Here is a 15,890-nt window from a genome sequence, read left to right as displayed (position 1 = left end):
TCACCAATTATGGATTAAAGTTAAGTATTCCAGCAGCTACGTACGTTTTTGGCTATTCTCATTTCCATGTCCTGTTCCAGACCTCACGTCAGCCTGCGTGAGCTTAAACGCATGCCTTTCGGCTTCCTCCTAGTGGATTGGCTGTCTTGCCAATCCACAACACACTCGATTCTAAGCCGCAGGCGGTTTTATGGATTACAAAAACCGGAAAAAGAGTGCGGCTTAGATTCGAGTAAATACGGTAAATGAGGCCCATTACAGGCATTCAAAATATGTAAATCCTGAACTCAGGTCTTTTGAGATTTTTGTGCCATACTTTGTAAAGAAACTCCTCAGATTCCTTGACAGTTACTGAGAAAAGGTAATGGGCCATTCACTGTTTTACTAGTAGAGACTGTGACAATCCAATAAATTTCAAACCTGACTATTCTGAAGGCCACAGACAATGTACTATTTCATTCTTATATTCATCAAAATTATTTTCAACAGTTGCAGGTACGCGAGTTGGGACAATGTTGACACTGAAAGGACCTGAACAATGCATTAAACACTGAATCAACATGGTTTAATGTGATGGTGTGTGAAGTAGTGGTGCAAAAAATTCAGAGGTCTCATAGATGTGCAGGACGAAAATGTTGATGGGACTTTCAGATGTATCTCATGAACTTGTGGATAATGTTGATAGAATTGTCTCGTGAGATATCAGTTCAATCCTTTTTAAGACTCTGATAGAGAGATTAAGTTTTGTTCATGGAAGGTACCAAAATGTATAACCAAAACTGAAATAATGGCTTAGCCATGACATTTCTTCAGTGCTACCATGAAACAGGAAGGGATTTGTGAACATTATCATGCCCGAGGATAAGATATGGGTGCAGTATATGAACTCAAACTAAGGAACAAGGCAAAAGAGGATGCACACTCATTTTCTGAGTAAGGCTAAAAAACTGAAGCAATGTCAAACGATAACAATACGGTTATAGTTTTTTGGGATTGCAAAGGAATTTTGACAACAGATATCATGGAAGTAACGAGTGAGCATACAGTGACATCATAGGTTTATAATGTAATTCATAGCTCTGAAGGTCTGTGCAAAACAAATGGCACAGGACGATTACCTAAGAAATCATTCTACTCCACGGCAATGTGTTACCCCAGAGTGCGAATGGAATGAAAGAAAAACTTAAGAGATTTTTCTAAATCCTCCCTATAGTCTGGACTTGGTAGCAAGAGATTTTCATTTCTTCCCCAAGATGAAGGCCTCGCTGGTTACCCAGCGCTTTACAACCAATGATGAACTCAAGGATTCTGTCAACAACTGGCTAAAGCACACGGTAGCGCCACTCTTTGATGAAGGGATAAAGAAGCTTGTGTCATGGTACAACAAATGTTTTAATTTGTATGATGGCTGTGGAGAAGTAAAGTCAGAATGTAAGTACAAGATCGCATTCAAAAAAATTTTATCTACCTTTTTTTTAAAACAAAAAATGCAGACCTCAGAACTTAATTTATGAATAGCCCTCGTACATACTGTTTTGACTCATCTAACCAACTGTCATCCATGCGGGAGCAACAGTTAAGCCTTCGTAAAGAACTCTACAATAAAATAAATTTTATGCTAGGAACAGTGTGCTGGGTTCTCAATTACATCAACAGACTTAAACAACTATAACAGCATGACCAGAGGACCAGAAGCCTGATCTCTCCATACGGACCTTGAGAACTTCTGCCAGTTGAGGTCCCACGACTCCGCCATGGACGTCCAATAGTTTTATACTGGGAACTGCGATAGCTGCAGTAAATGACTCCTCATTTCCATCTCCTAAGCCATTTTCCATTAGTGTGTCCCCATCATAAGTATTTTTCCTCTCCTGATCTTCTGTATCAATACCTCCATTACAATATTTATCATAAAGAAGAATCTGAAACGAGCAAAGTTTGTTAACAGACAGGAAAAGTATAACGAAGCATTTTGTTGTGAGTTTCATGTGTATTATTATTATTATTATTATTATTATACCCAATTTGGACCTCTTATGGAGTACACAAATAACTACTACTGATACAACTTCCAATTTTTCATTTAATCAGAGTGCTTATGTTCCCTAACTTCTGACTACTTTGATCCAGTTTTCTCTGGAGATGACAATCTAAAATCTTCTTTTGAAATGTATCATTCTCTTGCATATCCTGTTTCGTTAATCTGAATTAGATGGCTGTGAAATATCATTCTATGCTTTCTCATTGTTATATTTAGTTGTTCAGCTTTTGGCACGTATCTCCATTACCCCCATTCCCATATTCACCGTTGTGTTTTATTAGCCTGAATATATTTCTTAAGATTGTTACTTAATTTTTTGCCCTGTTTTCCATTTCTCCTGTATTAGTCAAATATAGACATTCAGTTGTAAATAAACATTCTGGTTTTATTAATGTAATACAGAGCTGTAAATTTGCTTGAGAAAAGACATATTTCTTATGTTACACATTTGTAGTCAACTAAAAAGCATTTCCAACTTCCTTGCTCTGTGTTTATTAGCGTCCCCATACGGATCCTTCTCACCAACACCAGCTTTTCTGAATTGCGCATGTTGAAACTTTCCCTGCAATATATCCTACGTTCCCGTAACCCTCCTGCCCTCAACCTACGTTAGTCATTGTCCTCACCCATCCTGCCCCTTCCCTGTTCCCATTCCAGCACTACACAGCCCTCTACTACACTAATGGATGCCCTTCCCCCATCCTCTGCCCACTGTCCAATCTCCTGACAGCACCCAGCTGCCCTACCATCTCTCCTCCTCGTCCCTGCATGCTCCCCCCAAGCAGCACTTTACCGTCCCCCACCCCTACCCTGCTATTCCTGCCCCAGCCACCTCTTTACCCCCCTCCCCGACTGCCACTCCCATCATTTGCTGCTGTTCGTAGTCCGGCTTCAGCTGCCAGAGACTGTGGTAATGTGTGTGCGAGTTGTGTTTGTGTGAGTGTGTATGCTGTCTATTTTCAATAAAGGCCTTGTTGGCCACTTTTCGACAGTTTTTTTGTTGAAACTTCCTAGCAGATTAAAACTGTGTGCCCGACTGAGACTCGAACTCGGCACCTTTGCCTTTTGCGGGCAAGTGCTCTACCTTCTGTGCTACCCAAGCACGACTCACCCATCCTCACAGCTTTACTTCTGCCAGTACGACGTCTCCTACCTTCCAAACTTAACAGAAGCTCTCCTGCGAACCTTGCAGAACTAGCACTCCTGAAAGAAAGGATATTGCGGAGACATGGCTTAGCCACAGCCTAGGGGATGTTTCCAGAATGAGATTTTCACTCTGCAGCGGAGTGTGCGCTGATATGAAACTTCCTGGCAGATTAAAACTGTGTGCCGGACCGAGACTCGAACTCGGGACCTTTGCCTTTCGCGAGCAAGTGCTCTACCATTCTAGAAACATCCCCCAGGCTGTGACTAAGCCATGTCTCCGTAATATCCTTTCTTTCAGAGTGCTAGTTCTGCAAGGTTCGCAGGAGAGCTTCTGTAAAGTTTGGAAGGTAGGAGACGAGATACTGGCAGAAAAAAGCTGTGAGGACCGGGCGTGAGTTGTCCTTCGGTAGCTCAGACGGTAGAGCACTTGCCCGCGAAAGGCAAAGGTCCCGAGTTCGAGTCTCGGTCGGGCACACAGTTTTAATCTGCCAGGAAGTTTCATATCAGCGCACACTCCGGTGCAGAGTGAAAATTTCATTCTGGAGTTTTTTTTGTTGTGCATATCTGCGACTCAGCATCTCCACTATATAGTGAGTAGCAGCTCTCCTTTTCATAATACTGTTAGTATCCCATTTTGGTATTATTTGGTATGGGTCCCACATATGAACATTATTCTAAGGTGGGACAAACAAGAGATTTGTATCAGTCTGTGTTGTAGACTGATTGTATTTTCTCAGTATTCTGCCAATGAACTGAAGTCTTCCACCTGCTTTACCTACACCAGAGCCTATGTGACCATTCCATTTCATATCACAACAAAGTGTTACACTCAGGTATTAATATTAGTTGACTGATTCCAACTTTGACTCACTGACATTATAGTCATAGGATACTATGTTTTTCGTCTTGTAAAGTGCACAATTTTACATTACTGAACATTTCAAAAAAAATTCCATCTTTGGACTAGTTTTAAATCATATCAAAATCTAAATGGAAGTTTTTACAGACTTCTTCAGCTAATATTTCATTACAGCTAACTGCAACATCTGTGAAAAGTCTGAGGTTACCATTAGCATTGTCAGCCATGTCACTAACATCCAACATGAACAGCAAGGATTTCAACACAGCTTCCTGTGGCACACCTGAAGTTACTTCTACTATTGTAAATAATTTTCCGTATAAATAACGTACTAGGTCCTCGTACCAAGAAAGCCTCAATTCAGTTTAGATGATGTCCCATATTAACTAAATAATTATTAAAAAACACTGGCACAGTTTCAGGACAAAAGCTTTCTCAATGATGCGTACCATCTCATCAACATATGTATATTTTGACATAATGGTAGAGGGTACTGACTAGAAGAGGTATAGACTCTCTTTCACAGGTCCTAACAAAGCCCAAGTTTTGGGTGGTGAGCATTAAACACCATTTGATTTTACACCTCAAGATTCTGATAATCTTGTTTCCCCACATTTGCTGCATGCAAGGAGTATGCCACTGTCTTGTAACCATTATTCATTCCATTGTTTGTGCACAGGTTGTTGGGAGTACTTTTCATTTGCTGAATAATACAGACATTTTAAATTAACATTATATTCATGTTTCTAGTAACATTCATGCTGGTGTCCTCTTGTTACTAATTTCTTTTTTTACAAAATTAAGGACTCTCTTTTCAGAACGTCCAAGAAGAATTACAATTATAAACACATCCGGACAACTTTCTATGTACATAACTAGAAGGAAGTGCAATACAGGCAGTTGTCCATAAGAATCAACTGATGTCACAGGTACTTCACAGGCGTCCATGTCATTAAACCTTTCCAATTCAATTTTTCTATTCATTGCATTCTTTCCAATTCTTATTTATTTTGCAGTAATGGAAATGTGTCAGACACTGTCTGACTTCGGAACTGTACCAGAAAACTGTAATGTCAGATGTAGTCCGACAGTGGATCCAAAAGGGTGAACAGCAGATTTTTCACACAGGCATGTCAAAGAACACATACAGCATTGAAACTCACATCAATTCCTGCTATGTCACTAACTAAGGCACGGTCAAGATCTATTGGAGAATCTTCAGAAACCACAGCATTGTCCATTCCTGACTGTACTGGTATGAAATCTTGTTCAATTATTTCCTCAGGAAATGATTCATCTTTAAGTGGTCTCCACCTGAAATCTAAGAACAACAGAATATGTTATTGAATTGCTGCACAACAATAATACCGGGTGACTCAAAAACAAAGAACAGATTTCAACTGTCTGTAAGACAAACTATAAAAGATGGAAACACACTGCGCATCTCACTAGACAGAGGAAGGTTTGAAGTTTTGACACAGCTGCACTGATCTTTGATCCTAGCAACATGGTGACTACACCAAAAGACAAATCATCTTGTTTGTGGAATTTGTGCAAAATCTAACAATTCAAGTGAAATGTGCATTCCGCCATTAGTTCAACAAGAAGTCACCTTTACACAAGCAGATTTATGACCGGCATACAAAATTCTTTAAAGTTGGTTGCATATGCAAAAGGAGGAGCACTGGTCAGCCACACACATCTGAGGAAGATGTCGAGCATATCCGAGATGCGTTCACATGGAGCTCTCTTAAGTCCACAAGATGGGCAGGTCAGGAACTTAAGCTTCCTGAAACAGTAGTCCAGTGACTATAACGGAAGATACGAATCTTGCATTTCAGTTCTCTAGGGTATGGCAGAGGGCATTTTTTCCTCAGGACTCATCTTTTCACACGAACTGACATTTCATCTATTGGGTAAAGTAAACTGCCATCATGTAAGAATTTGAGGAGTCGCAAACCCTGCCCTTGTCATTCAACCTGGCATTGTTATCAAACACGAAAGAGACTCACTGAAAAAGAATGTGTTTTGTACTGTTTATTTTCACAAAGGTTGTGGACTTTTTTTTTTTTTTTTTTTTTTTTGCAGAGGAAACTGTGACAGGAATGTCATTGGACATGCTGCAAAACTTTGTTGTTTTCTCAACTTCATGAAGATTCCCACAATTGCATTTTCATGCACGTTGGCACCCAGCTTCACTTTCACCTTTAGGTGTGGCAATTTCTTAACAACACTGTCCCAGAATGTTGGATTGGAAGAAGTGGACAAGATCTAATTGTTTGCTTTTGCCCTCCCATGTCCCCTGACCTCACACCTTGCAACTTTTTTCTGTGGGTGTACATAAAAGATAGTCTTTTGTTCCATGTATGACAGCTACTCTTCAAGAGCTGAGAAACTGAATTGTTGAAGCTGCCAATTCAATGAACAGGGACCAGTTGATTAGTTTGTGGAATGAAATGGACTACTATTTCGATGTTTCCCGAGCAACGCACGATGCTCGTGTCGAGTGTCTGCTATAGCCTCTCTGCAAACATGGAACCTTGAACCTTCCTTCATCCAGTGACATGCGCAATATGCTTCCATCTTTCATAGTTTGTCTGTAATAAACAACTGAAATCTGCTCTTTCTTTCTGAATCATTCTATATAATAACAAAAATAATAATTATAATAATGATGATGATGATGATGATGATGATCTTAAACTACAGTGACACTGTTGCCTTATTTTGTAAGATCACTGGGAAAAATATTAGTCACCCCCTTAAAATAGCACGCTGGTCACTTTGAAGTGCTCTAGAACTGGTATTAGGCCATTATGACCCTCCAATGCTGAGTTAAGTCATAGCAGTGAGATGGTGCACATGCACTAGACAGATGTACGGAATCAGTGCAGTAAGGGTGACTGAAGATGTGACAAAATGCAGAGAGGATCTATTGTATGTAGCTGTAACTATGATCACATCACGAATGAAGTCACCCTATTTGTCAGTGTATTAACGTGGACTGCACAATGTGTCTACAAGGAGCGCCATGTCAAACGGTAAAGACCAGTGGTCGTAGAACGATCCTGACTGACTGGTACTGGTGAGGAGTGTCACATTTTGCCGACGAAAATCTGTTTCAAACCTGACAGGAACTGTTGCCGCCAACGAATGCTTGTTCGTCTCTAGCAGTTTTTGGGTGGATGGTGTGATTCATCTGAAGCAACTTTCATTGTTACGTAGTTTCTGGGGGATAGTGGCAAATTTACGAAATATTGCTAAATTTGGCATTTTCACCATTCCCTTATAAAAATGCAAATTTGGGTGCAGCATTTTGCTACTTGTGGTAACTGACAGTCATCTGGTGTCGGTATCGAATCTTTACTTTTTATTGTCAATGCAGAGGTTTACAAATAACCTCAAAATATCCTTTCATTTCCCATTAAAGAGATAATGCTCTGCATTTTACATCAGACAAAAATACCTTACTGTCAACAAACGTATTTCACAAATAGGTTTTACCCAGTGATATTACATTCCCTGACATTTTCGCACAAAAAATTGGTACCAAAAATGATCAATTTTGGGAAGACCTTTAACGTGATGCACCAATTAAATTGCATATTTTGTAGTACATGCACATAAACACAAAAACTAACAAATAGGGCACTTTGCCTTAGCAAACATGTAAGCTACACATCTGTATAGTGGATGTTTAATAAACATACAGCAAATGGCAAAAATTATATCTTTCAAACAAAGATGTAAATTAATAAAGAACTGCTCGGTTTGCTTTGTCACAGCACAGAACACGTAATGAAAACATCACTGTAGTCACATATGTTAGACGAAGGATTTAAATTGTGCTGGGTGATTAATGTAATAGCTTTTTACTTAGTTACACTCACTGGCTTCACCAACTCAAATCAATTAATCATCTTGGAACCTAACCTAGACCTCAGCCTACACTATGGATCAGACAGTCATCGCCAATTTTAAATGGTAAAAGGCAATATTGAAATAAACAGTCCGTGTTCGTTTTTACTTCCCCAGAAACATGTTTCCATGACATCACATACTGTGTACTGTGATTGGCAGACAGAAGTAAACCATACAGGCATTATGTTGATTTACATGCTTGAGAAGCTACTGTGCAAGATTTTAATTATTTATGTATTTGTTCACCCAGTGATCATATCATAATGATACAGGACTTGTCATCATAGTACAACAAAAATAGGTAGCTCAAATACAAAATACACATAGAACATGTAAGTATGTTTTTACACATACAGGACAGGTGGGTCTTCCATGGCATTGCTGAAAGAACCATCACAGCATCTGTCTGAAATGATTTAACACTATTTGCACCAGATAACTCATAATATATTATACAGTAGAACTTCCTCAAATCAGCAAATGTACAATTTGGAAATCTGCCCAAACTGTACAAGTATTTCAGTCCCGACGCATTCAGTGCACTTTTATATGCTGATTTTTTTCGTATAAAGCGGAACGTGCCTAATGCGAAAATGGAAAGAAAATCTTAGAACATACTTAATAATTCATTGTATAATGTCAAAAAGAGCCTATACAGTACTACTGTATTATTATTATTATTATTTCTTTCTTTTCTCAGACGTTATGTCTGGTCAAAAATGGAAAGTGACTCGGACTTTGATCAAGCGTGACTTCCTTTTAACTGTACGGTATACGTTATATTGCATTTAGGAACTTTCGGGCAATTGAACATGTATCAATAATTACGGATTTCTGTAGTTGTATATATAAGTTTGGATGTAGCTGTATTGCATTGATGTACTGGTGGATATTATGTGGTATGACTCCTGCAGTTGATAGTATAACTGGTATAATGTCAAATTTATCCTGATGCCACATGTCCTTGACTTCCTCAGCCAGTTGGATGTATTTTTCAATTTTTTCTCCTGTTTTCTTTTGTATATTTGTTGTATTGGGTATGGATATTTCGATTAGTTGTGTTAATTTCTTCTTTTTATTGGTGAGTATGATGTCAGGTTTGTTATGTGGTGGTGTTTTATCTGTTATAATGGTTCTGTTCCAGTATAATTTGTATTCAATCATTCTCCAGTACATTTTGTGATGCAAACTTGTATGTGGAAATGTGTTGTTTTATAAGTTTATGTTGTAAGGCAAGCTGTTGATGTATTATTTTTGCTACATTGTCATGTCTTCTGGGGTATTCTGTATTTGCTAGTATTGTACATCCGCTTGTGATGTGATCTACTGTTTCTATTTGTTGTTTGCAAAGTCTGCATTTATCTGTTGTGGTATTGGGATCTTTAATAATATGCTTGCTGTAATATCTGGTGTTTATTGTTTGATCCTGTATTGCAATCATGAATCCTTCCGTCTCACTGTATATATTGCCTTTTCTTAGCCATGTGTTGGATGAGTCTTGATCGATGTGTGGCTGTGTTAGATGATACGGGTGCTTGCCATGTAGCGTTTTCTTTTTCCAATTTACTTTCTTCGTATCTGTTGATGTTATGTGATCTAAAGGGTTGTAGAGGTGGTTATGAAATTGTAGTGGTGTAGCCGATGTATTTATGTGAGTGATTGCTTTGTGTATTTTGCTAGTTTCTGCTCGTTCTATAAAGAATTTTCTTAAATTGTCTACCTGTCCATAATGTAGGTTTTTTATGTCGATAAATCCCCTTCCTCCTTCCTTTCTGCTTAATGTGAATCTTTCTGTTGCTGAATGTATGTGATGTATTCTATATTTGTAGCATTGTGTTCGTGTAAGTGTGTTGAGTGCTTCTAGGTCTGTGTTACTCCATTTCACTACTCCAAATGAGTAGGTCAATATTGGTATAGCATAAGTATTTATAGTTTTTGTCTTGTTTCTTGCTGTCAATTCTGTTTTCAGTATTTTTGTTAGTCTTTGTCTATATTTTTCTTTTAGTTCTTCTTTAATATTTGTATTATCTATTCCTATTTTTTGTCTGTATCCTAGATATTTATAGGAATCTGTTTTTTCCATCGCTTCTATGCAGTCGCTGTGGTTATTATTATTATGTCATATTCTGCCTAGTGGCAGGTCCATGTCTTCGTAAGGAGAATTTTTGATTCCACTGTTCCCTGTCTTCAGCTTCTTCCTTCAGTCTGTTGTATCTCATTCCATCTTTCAATTCTTCTTCTTCCTTGCCCTGCGTGTCCTCTGAGTTTCCCTTCGATGACATCGTGTATGAGTCCCTTGTGTCTAAGTACATGTCCAATCCAGTTGGCCTTTCTCTGAAGAATTGTAAGCAGAATACTTCTCTTCTCTCCTACTCTTCGCAGTACATCATTTTTTATGTGATCTCTCCACTTGATATTTTCCATTCTCCTCCAGAAACACATTTCAAAGCTCTCTAAGTATTTTTTCTCCTTCTTTCTCATGGCCCATGTCTCTGCTCCATACAGTGCAATGCTCCAAATGTAGCACTTTATCAGTTTTTTCCTCAATGCCAAACTCAACTTGCTGGTCAGCAGAGTCCTCTTCTTGTTGAAAGCAGCTTTGGCCATGGCGATTCTTGCTCGGATTTCGTTGGTGCAGTGGGCATCCTTTGTGATAAAACTTCGCAGGTACTGGAACTGATTCACATTTTCCAGTTCCCGAGTGTCAACAGTTATCTTCAAGTGTTTCTCACGTTTTGATATGCACATCACTTTTGATTTTTTGATGTTGATTTCCATGCTGTATTTTCTTCCCGTTTCCACCAAATTGTTCACAATGTGTTGTGGCTGTCTCTGATTTTTGGTGAGCACTACCAGGCCGTCTGCATACTTGATGGTGCTGATGAGATGTCCTCCTACTTTGAAGTTTCTGCACCCTTTCAGCGCTTCTCTCACCGCATTTCTCCGTACAGGTTTAAGAGACTTGGTGATAGACAACATCCTTGTCTCACTCCCCTTCCTATTTCCACACTGTTCATTTCTCCACAGTTCGGTCGTACCTTTACCCTTTGTCCCAGGTACAAGTTCCTTATAAGTCTCCGATCTCTCCAGTTGATTCTTATTTCCTTACGGATGTTCATCAATATATTCCAATTGACTCTGTTGAAGGCCTTCTGCCAGTCTATAAAACGAGCGCAAACTTCCTCGTTAACGGTCAAAACTCTGACAATATCCTCATCATGCCAATGGCGTCTCAGGTCGCTTTTCCTTTCCTGAAGCCAAACTGGACTTCGCCCATCACTTCTTCAATTTTGTTTTCCAACTGTCAATTTAGTATTTTTGCAATGATCTTTGCCACATGCAATATCAGACTAATTGTTCTATAATCACTACACTTCTTGGCTTGCTTTTTCTTCTCGAGAGTAACCATTGTGATGCCCAAAAAGTCTTCGGGCCATTCTCCAGTTTCATAGATTTTGTTTACGAGTTGTGTCAGAACTTTCAAACTTTCATTTCTGATTTCTTCAAGCAAATCCACTGGTATGTCGTCATTCCCTGTAGCTTTCCTACTCTTCATGTCCTTTATCGCCTTCTCTACTTCCCTTGTCAGTATACTGGGCCCTTTTCCATCTTTGTCAACAGCTTTCTCTGGCTCTATGTTGATGTCATCTGGGCGATGTTCTGTATCATGTAGTTTCCCTATATATTCTTCCCATGTTTTCAGCACTTCCACTTGTTCAGTAACCACTTGTCCTCTATGATCTTCTATTCCGAATGTCCTTGCACTTTTGTTCTCTCCTTCTCCCAGTTCCTTTGTTTACTGGTACATGAGGTCATACCTTCCTCTTCTTTGTAGTTGTTCTATTTCGTCACACATTTCTTCAAAGTACTTTTCCTTTGCTTTGTCTGTTTACCTCCTGAGGGCGTTGTTAAGTCTTCTGTACTCTTCTTCATTAACATTTTTACACTTCCTCCTTTCCTCCATCTTCTCCAGCATCTCATTGGTGATCAGGGTTTTCTCGCTCTCTTTGTTTCCCTCCCAACTTCACTCTTCAGAGTATTTAACAAAACCATTTTAACATTTTGCCACTGATTTTCTGCACTTGCACTTGTATTTTTGTGTCTCACTTCGTTAAATTTTTTCTCTAACGATTCTCTTACTGCCATGTTATTCTCTCTTAGCTTTTCCAAGTCCCATCTCTGTTTTCTGCTCCCATGCTGTCGGATCTTCTTCAGCCCTGTGCTATCTACAACCAAAAGGTTGTGATCCGAGTCGATGTCGGCAGCCGGCATAGTCTCGGCGTCCTTCACACTGCCCCTAAATCTCTGTTTGACGAGTATGCAGTCTATCTGATAGCTGTTCATATCTCCTGGGCTCTTCCATGTGTACAGTTTACTCTTGCTTTTCTTAAACCAAGTGTTCATCACCACCAAATTATTTCGGTGACAGAATTCCACTAGCATTCCTCCTCTGTTGTTTCTTTTTCCTAATCCATATTGTCCAACAATGTTTGCTTCATTGCCTTGTCCAACCACACTATTCCAGTCACCCATGATTACAGTATTTACTTTTCCTGTTCCTTCAGACTGAATGATGTCTTCTATTTCATCATACATTTTCTCCACTTCTTCGTCATCGTGATCTGATGTTGGCATGTAAACTTGGACTATAAGAATGTCTACTGGTTTTGCATTTATTTTCACAAACATTAAATGGTCACTATGACACACGACTTTATTAACACTTTGCACTAATTCATTTCCCATCACTATTGCTACCACCGGAATAAAACATTGTGTAATTACCTGATACTATTTCACCACTATCTGTCCACCTCACTTCACTTAAACCCATTATGATCACTTCAAATTTGTCCATTTCTCTCTTCAGATTTTCCAGTTTTCCCGCTCTTTGAAGTGTTCTCATGTTCCATGTCCCAATCTTGAAATTAAAATGTTCATCTCTTTTGATGACACCACCTGAAATACTCCCCACCTGGAGATCAGAATGGGGGAGTAGTTTATCTCTGGAATATTTTACTCCAGGAAACGCCATCATTATCCTCCATCTTCCAACGTTCAGGAAATATACTGTATTACATAATATACTGTATTACAGATCATTAGTTATTCATGACTCTATAAGGACGTTACTTTTAACACCTCTGTTAAGCGGCGCAAAACCAAGAGGTCCAGTGCGGTGCTTTTGGTGTGGACTTAAAACCAGGCTAATCTGTGCAACAACAAATAAGATACACCCAGTGTCAGTACAGTATATCAAAGGAAACAGTTTGTTCATTAGCACTCTGTTTTCGGCTTTCTCGTTTTCCTTGTTACTGATGCACGCTGGTGCATGCAGGAACATTGTTGCAAATCTACCAACACTATGCTCCAATGTGCGCAGTGGAAGAGGTGGGTATTGTTCCATTAAACAATGGTTTTACCCGGCAAAGTCATTACTTTCTGCCAGTTTCAGTTGACTAGTAGCTCTTTAAGAGATACACTAATATGATGTCGAACAAGCGGTATGTGTCATTAACGCTTAACAAAAAGATTAATGTAATTGAGTCGAGTCAGAAAGACAAACTCTCTGCGCGTGAAATTATGTTGCGTTTCAAATGCGGTAAAACACAAATTTACGAGACTTTAGGAAACAAGGATAAGATTCAGGATGAATGGATGAAAGAGAATGGGCAGAATAAAAGAAAGGCAAAGAAGACTGGAAATGAAGAAATTAACGAAATAGTGTGGGAATGTTTCATAAGTGTGTGGGCAAAAAACTTACCATTATCTGGAGCCATGTTGCAGAGTGAGGCTCTGAAAGTCGCTGAAGAGCTAGGAATTACTGAGTTTAATGCATCCACAGGATGACTGGACAGTTTCAGTTTCAAAGCTAGGCACAACATTGTGTGGAATGAAGTGTATGGGGAAGCTAAGGATGTGCAGGAAAGTATAGCAAAAGAATGAAAGGCAATACTGCCCAACTTAATTGTGAATTATGACCCGAAAGATGTGTTCAATGCCGATGAAATGGGACTGTTTTATCACCTTCAAAATCGCTAGCAATTTGAGGTGAAAAGTGCAGCGGCGGAAAAATGTCCAAGGAAAGACTCACTGTATTGCTATGTGGAAGTACGTTAGCTGATATGGAGAGCCACTGGTGACTGTAAAGGCAGCAAAACCGCTTTGTCTAAAAAACATAGACATCAGTAAGATTCCAGCCACATGGTGAAGCAATACAGAGGCCTGGATTGTGAGTGATCTTACGGAAGAATGGCTGGGCTCTTTCACTGCCAAAATGAAAAAAAGGAAATTGCCAAGCTCTCCTTTTGCTAGACAACCTTCCACCCTAAATTAATGTTATCAAATGTGGAATTGGCTTGGTTTCCTCCATGTTCAACCAGCCTCCCACTACCCATGGACCAGGGGGTTATTCACACATTCAAGTGTCATTATAAGCAGTTACTGATGCAATCTCTAATTCTTAGTGCTGAAGAAGCTGGAAGTGCATTTGCTTTTGCACTGTCAGTTTCTGTCCTGGATGCAGTAAATTGGATTGGCTTGGCAGTAAAGGAAATAAAACCTGAAACTGTCACCAAGTGCTTCAACAAAGCGAGGTTTGAGGGTCAAGCACAAGACACTTATGTGGCCATCGAAGTTCAAGAAAATGCAGCAGCAATCACTGAATTAATGAAAATGCAAAACATTGCATGCATAAACGACATTATGCAATTCGCAGCACACACAAATTCCCCAACTTGTTGGAACTATTGTATGGTGCAAAAAAGTCCTAGAAAAAAACAATTTTGAACAGGAAATTAAAACAAGTTTCCCTCCTTGATATGTAGCAAAAAAAGTGAAACATAAAGCAAATAACACATGGGAATAATATGAATGTACATACAATAATAAACGAATTTAAAGCTCGACTAAAAATATAGAAATTCCATGTTGTTTATCAATTAGTGTAATAGTCCAGTATTCTGTTGTCCAATATACTGTAAATGAACATCTACCGAGTTGGAGTGAAGGTACGTAAATACAGTATATGCATAATTAAAAATTTTTACTGTACTTTTGTGCACAATACCTGACAAATTTTACGTAGCCCAGTGAGTTTTGTGTAATCTGGAAACCTGTCCAATTTGAACAATTATATTAGTCCCAGGCAATTCCATTTTAAGCAAGTCTCTCTCTCTCTCTCTCTCTCTCTCTCTCTCTCTCTCTCTCTCTCTCACACACACACACACACACACACACACACACACACACACAAAATAAAGCACTCTAGATTTCACTTGCCTTGTGGGTGGTCGACTGGGCCCAGCCCAGTCTCTCTAGCGACTGTGCTCCTAAACTCCTCTGCATGCAGCATCTGCGTCACACGATGCAGGACTGTGGGCAAGTAGATAGCCTTTAGCCAGAGTCCTCCTGGAAAACTATGAGAACCACACAGCTCTGGCACAAGGTGCTCTTCAAAATCTTTCTGCTGTTCGAGGCGCTTCCGTTTACTCAAATGTTGCTGAGATTCTGGGGAAGACCTGCAGACAACAGTTCTCATGTAAGGTAATTGTTAAGAGGGTAATAGATCGAAAGCAGCAAAATGGAGTGGCTGCACTTGTTATAATACCGGAGCCCAGAGAGAATAGGTATGTATGCTTGAGTAGTGTGTGTGTGTGTGTGTGTGTGTGTGTGTGTGTGTGTGTGTGTGTGTATGTGTGTGTGTGTGTGTGGGCACACGTGCGCTTTCTACGTCATAAGAAGAACTCTGTCCGGAAGTCTAAATATTTTAGCCATCCTTTTCACTGTGCTTGCCTGTGATTCATGGCCTCCTCTATGTGGTCAGAAGTAATCTATCCTTTCCATTTTGCTGACTTTGTTCAACATTATTTTCCAGCTTGTTTGAATCTTGGACTGCAATTCTTTCAAAAATCCAGTGTCATC

At 39.4% G+C, this 15,890-nt stretch overlaps 1 protein-coding gene across 2 annotated transcripts in view; it reads right to left on the bottom strand.

Annotated features, from left to right (window-relative positions):
* LOC124717145 (endoribonuclease Dicer-like) overlaps positions 1–15,890 on the bottom strand; it is a 309,406-nt gene that overhangs the window by 51,902 nt on the left and 241,614 nt on the right. For both annotated transcript variants that reach the window (XM_047243898.1, XM_047243897.1), the window contains 3 exons: positions 15,249–15,487; positions 5,210–5,367; positions 1,716–1,922 (listed from right to left, as the gene is read on the bottom strand). In XM_047243898.1, the coding sequence (XP_047099854.1) occupies positions 1,716–1,922; positions 5,210–5,367; positions 15,249–15,487 (604 nt within the window). The remainder of the gene's footprint in view (positions 1–1,715; positions 1,923–5,209; positions 5,368–15,248; positions 15,488–15,890) is intronic.

The sequence above is a fragment of the Schistocerca piceifrons genome, chromosome 9 (assembly GCF_021461385.2).
Source record: "Schistocerca piceifrons isolate TAMUIC-IGC-003096 chromosome 9, iqSchPice1.1, whole genome shotgun sequence".
Classification (NCBI taxonomy): domain Eukaryota; kingdom Metazoa; phylum Arthropoda; class Insecta; order Orthoptera; family Acrididae; genus Schistocerca; species Schistocerca piceifrons.
The sequence above is the reverse complement of the archived record's forward strand: the minus strand, read 5'-3'. Positions and strand labels throughout refer to the sequence as shown.